The 9,368-nt window shown below is 53.9% G+C and overlaps 2 protein-coding genes across 4 annotated transcripts in view; both read right to left on the bottom strand.

Annotated features, from left to right (window-relative positions):
• Asic3 (acid sensing ion channel subunit 3) lies at positions 1–7,397 on the bottom strand. 2 transcript variants are annotated; one of them, XM_050123755.1, is made up of 11 exons: positions 3,539–7,397; positions 2,307–2,457; positions 1,944–2,071; positions 1,605–1,800; positions 1,463–1,519; positions 1,207–1,354; positions 844–935; positions 686–765; positions 520–591; positions 331–389; positions 1–213 (listed from the first exon to the last, which is right to left on the bottom strand). In XM_050123755.1, exons 1-11 carry the CDS (start codon positions 4,073–4,075, stop codon positions 135–137), a joined length of 1,599 nt encoding a protein of 532 aa, XP_049979712.1. In that variant the 5' UTR covers positions 4,076–7,397; the 3' UTR covers positions 1–134. The 2 variants fall into 2 exon arrangements, with proteins under 2 accessions (XP_049979712.1, XP_049979711.1); XM_050123754.1 differs by having other exon boundaries at positions 520–765.
• Positions 7,398–7,540: 143 nt separating this feature from the next.
• The window catches only part of Abcb8 (ATP binding cassette subfamily B member 8), a 15,818-nt gene continuing 13,990 nt past the window's right edge, over positions 7,541–9,368 (bottom strand). For both annotated transcript variants that reach the window (XM_050123752.1, XM_050123753.1), the window contains 2 exons: positions 8,765–9,015; positions 7,541–8,134 (listed from right to left, as the gene is read on the bottom strand). In XM_050123752.1, coding sequence (XP_049979709.1) covers positions 7,994–8,134; positions 8,765–9,015 — 392 coding nt within the window. In that variant the 3' untranslated portion in view covers positions 7,541–7,993. The remainder of the gene's footprint in view (positions 8,135–8,764; positions 9,016–9,368) is intronic.

The raw sequence follows: 9,368 nt of genomic DNA, 5'->3' as shown, positions 1-9,368 counted from the left end.
ACTCTGCTAGAGTCTGATCTGTAAGGCAACCCTTGAGGCACATGCACTAGAGCTTTATTAGCCTGAAGACGGCAAAGATGTACAGGCTGGACATGTCCAGGATGTCACGCTGCAGCCAGGTGCTCACAGCCGGTCTAGAGCCTTGTGACAAGGTAACAGGTGCGGTGGGAGGCAGAGAGTGTCTTGGTGACAGCACACGGAGGGGTAGGAGGCCTGGTGGGACAAACCACAGCACTGAGCGGGACCCCTCCACCTATTTCACCCTAGACCTGAGTTTCTTCCTCTTGACCTGTCCTGTCCCTTGACCTTATGGGGTATGTCTTATATTACCTGGGGCCCAGGCTGAGGTGGGGAGCATGTGTTCGATGGCCATTCAACCCTTCCTGAAGCTGTAGGAAAAGGGAGAGTCAGGTGGAGACCAGCCAAGATGGCTGCACATGATAGCTCCTGGACCAAATATTTAAGGTCTGGGGTGAGGCCTATGATGCTAGGGGGTGGGGGAGGGGAGAGGACTGTTACCAGGGTACTGCGAGAGCGCCTTTGAGAGCTCCTTCTGTTCCAGAAATACCCCAAGACTCTGTCTTGGAAAACCTGGGGGCAAGCGACAGGAATAGGTGGCCAACATACACCTCCCTGGACACTTGAGGCCTGATTCCTCCCCATCATGTCTGGGGTTCTGTCCCACCTCACAGAGGTAGTCGAGGATCTCGAGGATGGTAAGCAGGCTGGCTCCAATAAACAGTCCCATCTGTCCCCCAATGTCTCCTGTGGAGGCAGACTGCTGTCAGCTCACAGTCACCTGCCCGATCCACACTTCTGCAGACCCAGGTACTCCATACACACCCAGCAGCTCTGACACCTCATAGGCCGCCTTCTGCTCCACCGCCTCATAGTTGAGGGCCTCAAAGAAGATGTCCAGAACCAGTACGTTCTCCCTGGAGGAAAAGAAGCCTGAATTGTTTGCTTACGTCACCTGGTGCCAGGTAGAAGTAGGTGTGGATGCACTGGCCAGTTTGGAGAACCTGGGGTTTTTCTCATCCCCCAAGTCAGAAAGTTTAAGTAGTTTGCCCAAAGTCCCAGAACCCGTTATGATGTGGAGATGAATCCAGCCTGGGCTGTGTGCAGAAGGGCTCTGGTCCTGTTCCCTGCTAGGAACCCCTCGACTCAGGCACTGTGCCTCCAGCTTTGCTACCAGCCCTTGCTCACGCGATGTAGGTCTCGCTGCGGTTGTATTTCTGGGCCAGGTAGCGAGCTGAAGCTCGGCTGGGAATCCGCACCATGGAGAGCTCCTTGGCGTAGCGCGTAGTGGCGCACGGGCTGGGACAGATACACGTGTCCTTTCGCAACATGGCGTCTGCAGGCAGGCCCGAAAGCAAGGATCAGGACCACTCAGCAAGAGGGTTGAGGTCAACAGCCGAGTGGATGGGGACGGGACAGGGAGGCTGAAGAGTTGTGCCCTTACCCAGAGCTGGGCTGGCACAGTCCTTGTACTGCTGGGGGCTGCACACTGGTGAGTTTCCTAGGATAGGGCGATGAGAACGGAGCCCAAGAGCGCCCCCTAGGGTACCCCCATTCCCTACTCCCAACAGACCCCAGCTTCTTACCAGGCATATGCATCATTCGACATCCACACTTCCGAGCCACATAGCGGGTCTCACAGGCCAGGCGACACCCTATTAAACTATAAGGAGGGCTGGGGCTGGAGTTAGGGGAACCCAGGGAATCAGAGGGCTCTGGATCAAAGTCAGGGTCCACAGATGCAGTATTGCAGTCACCCCAGGGTGGTGGCAGGAAGCTCAGCTGTGGAGGGACAAGGTTAAGGAGGCTGCATTAATAGAAGTTTGTGGGGTGAGGGCCCCAGAAACAAGCCGAGGCATTGTGGCTTGGGGTCTGAGGGTCTTCTGAGGTGGGTAGGAGTTTGGGGCAGGTGGGAACCAACATACTTGCTGCTGCTGGCAGGATACAAAAGTCTGGTGGCCTGGGGCTGCCCCGAAGCCCAGCTGGTCAATGGCAGGGGGCTCCTCCTGGCTGTGGATCTGCACTCGGATCCCCACCTCAAACGGGGTCTCTTCTGCAGGGAGGGGCCTTTAAGGCCCCAGACACTCCACTCCCAGGAGAGAATCCCTTGGCTGTTCCTCTCCTCAGGATTTGGAAAAGCCAGCCCTGTCTTTTCTCACAAGATGCACTTTGAAACTCCTCCCTGCACACCTGCCTCCTCTCCTTCCCATGGTCTCTGTGATTTCCCAGCCTCATGCATGCCTCCCCCCTCACCCCTCCTCACAGGCAAATGACCCTGTGCCCCTCACCCATGTCCTTCCAGATGGGCAGGTACTCCTCCTGCTGTACATCCAACATAATCTCCAGCCCGTTGCCAGCACCACCTTTTGGGGTGGTGAGCAGCTCTGCCCCGTGAGCACCGGAGTTGAAGGTGTAGCACTGCCCCATGCGAGTGAAGATCTGGGACAGAAAGGAATAGCCCCTCTCTTAAGCAAGCCCTTGGGCATGGGAGTACTCCCCTCCTTGACCCCTTCTCTTTGTTTTTGTCATTTGGGGCTTTTTTTCTTTTGGGGTGGTGGGGCATGCAGCCTGGGCTTGTCTGGTGCTTGCTATATAGCCGAGATGCCCTCCAGTTTCTGGTTCTCCTGCCTCCATACCAAGTGCTGGGATTATAGGTATGAATTGCTATACAAATCCTTGGATCTTACCCCCCTCAATGTGTTGTGTTGCTTAAATACTTGGTGGGGCAGGGGATGACTGGACCTAGGTTACTAAATCTAGGTGATCTAGCTGAATTTCCACCCTGCCCTAAGACTCTTTCTTTCTTTTTTGATACACTTTCTCTCTACTGTGCCGATGAGGCTCCCTGTAACTCACAGGGCTCCTCCTGCCTCTGCTTCCCAGGCTTTGGGATTAAAGGTGTGCCCTACTGTGCTTGTTTTATGCTGTGGACATTTTGATACCAAGTCTCATGCAGTCTCCCACTCTCCTTGAAAGAACTCTGAAGCCCACATCTCAGTGCCCTCATATATAGCCTCATATATAGATATGTGGAGTGGGGAGACTTCCCTACTCACTCCAGCTCCTCTGCCTCTCACCAAAGTCCTGGGTGCAGCTGATAGGAGTAATTGGAATAAAAGGCAATGGATCTATTATTGTCCTCCTTTGGGGTGACAAAATTTGGATGAGACAGAAGAAAGTCCTCTCCTAGCAGAGAGGGGTCTTCTGCCCCAGAATAGGCCCAGGGTATTGAATTTTACCCTAGGAGTAGTATCTCTACCAGCTGGCCCTTGGCCCTGCAGCCTGCTTGAGTCAGTGTCCTTGCCGAGAGGCATAGCCAGGTGCACAAATGTCTAATTGTGAGCTGGAGAGAACCCCCAGAAGCCACTTCCTAGACTAGACAGAATGGCTTGGTGAGTGGAGAGCCTGTGGCTGGCAGGCAGGAAGGAATACCCAGGGGTATTAAAGTTCCCTGTTTTGGGGGAATCTTGGGCTAACAAGGCCGAGGATTTTAGACATGGTCTCAGGGCATTTGGCTCACCACTGTGAAGTTCTCAGGCCCACAGGGCTGGCCACGGTAGCGGCAATCCAGTAGCATGTCCTCAAGGGAGTGGCCGGCTCTGGCGTAGAGTTGTGCCATGTCGAAGGTGGGACTGGGCATGAAGCCAGGCGGTGCAGGGCCCTGGCCCAGGGCACGAAGGTAGGCAGCATGTTCAGCAGGGTCCAGGCCCAGCAATGCTGTCCCAGCCCAATGCAAGTCATTGGGTGTGAGGCGGGAGCGGCGCAATGGATTGATATTACACAGAGTGACCGCTGGGAAGGTGAGCTGGTGGCTTTCCCGCTCATCTAGGGTGGTTTTATGGTGGAACTCCCCGTAGTAGCGCACTCGCTCAGCCACCTGGTAGAGGAAGGCCGCCAGCGACAGGAGCACAGCTGCGGCCCAAAGCCCACGGCGCAGAGTCAGGCCTCCCGGGCCAAAGACGTGGCCCAGACCATGCATTGTACAGCTGCTGGCGAACACCCGGATGTCTGAGGCCTGTCGCCGCTGGGCCTCCTCCAGTCCTGAGGGGGGTTTCATGGCTATAGGCCAGAGAAGGGACTGATGACTGGGTACAGGGTCTCCAAGGAGTGACAGAGGCTGTTTTATAGGACAGTTGGGGAATTGAAAAGGGAGTTAAGTGGCTCAGCGAGGAATAGGGAGGAGAGCAAAGGAGAAGGTAGAAAAGAGGGTAGAGACTGAGAGGTACTGGCCTGGTAGGACTGGATGAGATGAATTTCGGTCCAGCTCTGCTTTCCCCAGAACAGGCGTTGGTTCCTTGGAGCTGGGGCTCTGCAGTAAGGACCAGGTAGGGCGCAGGAGGTAGTGGCAGGCAGGGGCTGGAGAGCAGGACTGAGCTGAAGCTGCTGCAGAGGATTAGGTTTCAGCATGAGGGGGGCTGGGGGCCAGCAGAGCAGTCTGGGGGGTAGGGAAGGTCCCTGGGGCCCCAGGCTGAGCCATTAGTGCAGCACGGGGGGAGTCACTGCTGTCAGAGACCAGAGGCGCCAGGAGGAAACCGCAGCAATGCTGGGTAGGGCTTGAAGGAAACCCAGACATGTATTGGGGTTGGGGATGCCTTTGGGGCCCCTCAGGCTCCCAGTCACAGCCCCTGAATGCCAGACCAGAGGGTTATCTGCTGATTTTTGGTTCAGCCCCTCTTTCCTTTTGCCTTTCCTGCCCTTCCATGAACTCACCTGGCATAACCATTTGTTCTTTCGCAGAGTAGACCTGGCTCTTGACCAAGCTGGAGAGTGGTGGGAGGTTTGGCACAAGCAGATCTTCTTTTCCTATGCCCCCAGCACCCTGCATGACTAGGCCCTCTTCAGATTCCATATCCAATGGCTTTCTGTGTTTGAGTGTCCGGCTTGACCCGGTGACCCAGACCCCACCTCCTCATTCTCCCGCCCTCTTGTTTGTGAGGCTATATTCCTCCACAATGACTATGGACTCTCCTGCTACCCCGCAAAATAGCCAGGGTACCATGTGACTTGACACCTCCCTCTCTTGATTAACATATTCTAGGATCATGACCTCTGGCACCTGAAAAGCTTCCTCATTTCTGAAAGTGGTCCAACACCATCATGGAGAGGTGATGTCTATGTCTTCTCTGATGACCACCGAGGAGTCCAGCCTTTCAATACCAGCTTTGCGATCAGTCATAAACTCCCTGAGTTCCTGGGTTTTGACTACTGCCTTATAATTTGATAGCTGTGACCAGATCCGCTACCCCCACCCTAATAGCAGCTGTGTCATTTTGTACTCCTTTTAGTCTTGAGCAGGGAGGATGCCAGGAGGGCATTCCAGGCCCTACCCCCCCCCCCCACGGGGCAAAGGCAGCATGTGATCCAAGGCATGGAGCTACTTCCAGGAATTCAGAAGAGAAGGGTAGAGCTGTAGGGGTGGGGTGTGTACACTCTCGAGCTGGAGGACTAGCAGAAGCTCAGTGCTAGCTGGCTTGGCAGAGTGCTAGAGGGCATCTGAGGGACTGCAAGGTCTCTGCTGGGTAAATTCTATACTCTTGTGTATCTGGGAATTGGGCAAAACCTTAGTATGCTCAAGAGTAATCAGATACACCCACTATTTACATACACTTTCTTCTAATGTTTCATTTATTATTTACTGGGGGTGTGTGTCACAATGTGTGTGAAGTTAGAAGAAAATTTGTGGGTGCGCTCATCCACCATGTGGGTCTTGGGGATGAAACTCAGGGCCTTCGGTTTGGTGGCAGGTGTTTCTCATTGGCTCCAGAACTGTATTTATATTCCGTGTCGTTGAAAAGCATTGGAGACCAGGTTCATTCTGGTAGCTTTGGCCTTGAGTGGTGGGGATGTAGTTCCACCAACCGCATAGTGCGCTGCCTCTGACTGTATGTACACTGGGCTCAGTCTCAGAAACTGTCCCAGGTTTAGTGGCAAGTAACACCTTACGAAAGATAGGTGACTAAAATGGCTTGGGGCACAGGTCTGACTGCTTTCTGGGACCACTGCACTGCACTGTGGCTTTTAAGGGCCTTGTTATAAAATGTCCCCCTTAACTCTTGGAAACGTATTTTGAGAGGAAGCCCAGCTAATCTGCTGTTCTCTACTGAAGGGCTGGCAGAGTCAAGCCAGGGTGATAGGGTAGGGTCACCAGCCATTGGTCATAGGGTCCCATTCCCTGGTGAGTAGCCATCCTGTGGCTGTCAAGGGGCTTAGACTCACACTAAGTGATGTGTACACTGCCAGTCAGGTGACTGTGCATGACGCTGAGCCACTAGGCTGGCTGGCTGCCCCGTGAAAAAGATTTTATGCCCCAACTGGACCAAGGGTAGGGCCAGACAGGGGAATTCCTATGGAAAGCAGAGGCCTTTCTCTAAGCTGCACTTGGCAGGGGTGTGGGGCACGGTGGTGCCGAGGCAACTGAAGCCACCCAGAACTCAGCTTCCAGGACTGTCACTACAGATACTGAACCAGGGCACTGTGGACTAGGGATCTTGGGTTCCTTGTCCTCACAGAAGTATATGGTCCTAACCACAAGACCCACCTCAGTTTCTGTGCTCACTGAGCCTCTACACTGGCCTCCAGCAGCAGCTGTTTCTGCAGTCCGTGCCCATCACTCCTGAAAAACTATTATCCTTTGCCACATGAAAAGTATGAAATGTTTGTCTGAACATGAAGTTACAGCACCTTTCCCCTGCCCTGGTTTGCTGGCCTGCACAGAGTCCTACAACCTGGCCGGGGATGGATTCTCAGTGGGAATCTACAGTACCAAGGCTAAAGGCCATCACCCTTTGGGAGTAAGTTAAGTGGATGAATGCATTGGCAGCTCTGGGAGCATCAGTGCCATCTAAGGGGTCCTTTGCATGCTTCCCTGGACACCTGAGAAGCCAATGGAGGCCCCAACTTGCCTCAGTTACAGCTTTGGGGCCACAAGCTCATGTCATTCAGGCTGTCTGCTTATCCCCAGTCAAGTTGAGGCCACCATCCCACCACTTCCATGATCCTTATGGCTACTCATATGAACCTCATATTGCCTTGTGTATTAGCTGTGTCTTCCACCTTTGGGGCAGGCTCTCACAAAAGCCATGCTAGCCTCAAACTCTATGTAGCCAAGGATGATCTCAAATTGATCACCCCGCCTCTACCTGCCATCTGCAGGGATTACAGGTCTGTACCACCATGCCTGTATCTGGGCACATGGCCCAGTCTCAGTCTCTTTAATGTCTCCTCGATTTTATAGTCTCACCAGGTCAGATATGAAGCACACAGGGAACAGCCAGGCAGGCTGGGTGCTTCTTGTACAATAGACTGCTACCACTTCATCCTGCCAGAGACCATGGCTGTGGCTTTGTGGGGAATGCAAGGGTAAGGCTAGGGATGTATGGTCCTTCCTAGGGTGAGGTGGAGCCTAGGTCTGAGGTCCCGGGTTACTCCCAACCCTGGATTTTATTATTTTATTTGCAGTGCTAGGGCTCAAATCTAGGCTCTCCTATATGTCAGGCACTCTGCTACTGAGCTACAGCCTTAGTCTCTTTTAAAATTGTCTTTTATTATATTTATTTATTTAGGATTTATTTGAGACAGGGTCTCCGGGTGGCCTTGAACCCCTCGATCCTACTTTAGTCTCCCAAGTGCCTGAATTACAACCCATTCTACCAGGCCTGGCCAGACCATGAATTTTCAGTCCCCGCAGTGAGGGCCTGAATAACCTTAGAGTGCTGGGTAGAACTGGGGCAGAGGGAAAAAGTCAAGCAGAGGTGCCTCAGGGACTCTGCCTCACCTTGTACATCACAGTAATCACAGAGCTGAGCCAGGGCAGGTGGGAGGAAAGTCACCTTCCCACCCCAGCTGCTAGGCCCAGATCCTTTATGGGAGCAGGAGCGCAGGCTACACCCCACACTGGCCCCTTAAGAGCTCTGTCCCCAGCAGAGCTCCAGCCCCAGACTGGCTCTTGGCAGTGACCTGACCCCAGGGTGGGGTCTCAGGCTTTCCACTGGGGGCTCCTGGGGTCTTCAGGCTTCTCTGCAGGTGGGGCCGAGGTCAGTGGGGCATCCAGGGCTTGTCTCCGGATAAGCTCTGCATACAGCCCGCCCTTTTTAAGGAGTTCTTCGTGGGTCCCAGCCTGGAGACAGAAGGAGTATCATTTCAACAGAGGTAAGCTTAGAGTGAGCCCCAGCCTCAACTACCTGTTAGGCTCCCAGTCACTTAAGCTAGTGCCCCTTATAGAGACACTTGACAACTCCGGGCTCATTTTAAATGAAACACCTCGGACATAGCTTGATTAGTCAATGCCACCTCCTGCTCAGCTGACATTGAGAGGTCTGATCCCTCCTGTGTCTCCTTCGGCTGGGCTGTGAGATATACATGCATAGGCTCTGAGTTCTGCCCCTGACTGCTCTCGTACAAGTCCCTGGTCTACAGAGGTAGTTCCAGGACAGCCACGGCTACACAGAAAAAGCTAAATAGGTTTCTCAAAAAACAAAACAAAACCACAAGTCCCTGATGCGATATCTGAGCCCCTGGCCAGCTCTGCGCTCTGCCTCAGTTTCTTCACCAACACATACACATGCTCTGGTCCTGGGAGCCTGCAGCTCACCTCTCCCAGAGGTCAGAGCTTATCTGCAGACAGGAAGACCTTGGTCTGTTGGGGTGTTGTTCCCAGAACATGACCTCAAGCACCTGGAGCCAAGCCAGGTGCTCATATAGCTTAGCTATGCTACCTGAGCCACTGCCCACTCCCAGCCCGACTGACCTCACAGACTTGGCCATTGGCCATGACGACGATGCAGTGGGCTGCACGAACAGTACTGAGCCGGTGGGCAATGACTAACACGGTGCGGCCAGCGCTGGCCCGGTCCAATGCCTCCTGCACTACCCTTTCAGATTCTGCATCTAGGGCACTGGTTGCCTCATCCAGGATCAACACAGTGGGATGCTTGATGAGGGCACGTGCGATGGCGAGGCGCTGCTTCTGGCCACCAGACAAGGTTGTGCCCCGCTCACCTAGGGAAAGAGGGGACAGGATCTGAAGTGATCCTTGGCTCCACACTTGGCGGTGGTAAGCAATGGATACTGGATACTTAGGAACTTCCATCAGGCTCCTCTCAGGACCCCGTCTCTACCCCGTGTGCACACTTGTCAGTCCGAGAGCTCCAGCAGGATCGTGCACACAAAACACAAGCATGAGCCGGGCGGTGGTGGCGCACGCCTTTAATCCCAGCACTCAGGAGGCAGAGGCAGGCGGATCTCTGTGAGTTCGAGACCAGCCTGGTCTACAAGAGCTAGTTCCAGGATAGGCTTCAAAACCACAGAGAAACCCTGTCTTGAAAAACTAAAAAAAAAAAAAAAAAAAAAAA

Source organism: Alexandromys fortis, unplaced genomic scaffold (assembly GCF_014885135.2).
Source record: "Alexandromys fortis isolate MF-2015 unplaced genomic scaffold, M_Fortis_MF-2015_v1.1 scaffold_217, whole genome shotgun sequence".
Taxonomy (NCBI): domain Eukaryota; kingdom Metazoa; phylum Chordata; class Mammalia; order Rodentia; family Cricetidae; genus Alexandromys; species Alexandromys fortis.
Note: the sequence above shows the minus strand (reverse complement) of the source record. Positions and strands in the feature narration are given on the sequence as shown.

What these genes read in the sequence shown, in the direction of transcription:
- Asic3 (XM_050123754.1), bottom strand. Translation starts at nt 4,075, where the DNA reads ATGAAACCCCCCTCAGGACTGGAGGAGGCCCAGCGGCGACAGGCCTCA. An exon ending in TATCCTGCCAGCAGCAGCAA is followed by an intron (nt 1,801 to 1,943) that starts GTATGTTGGTTC and finishes GTCCCTCCACAG; the next exon opens with CTGAGCTTCCTGCCACCACC. An exon ending in TGAGGTGTCAGAGCTGCTGG is followed by an intron (nt 766 to 843) that starts GTGTGTATGGAG and finishes CTGCCTCCACAG; the next exon opens with GAGACATTGGGGGACAGATG.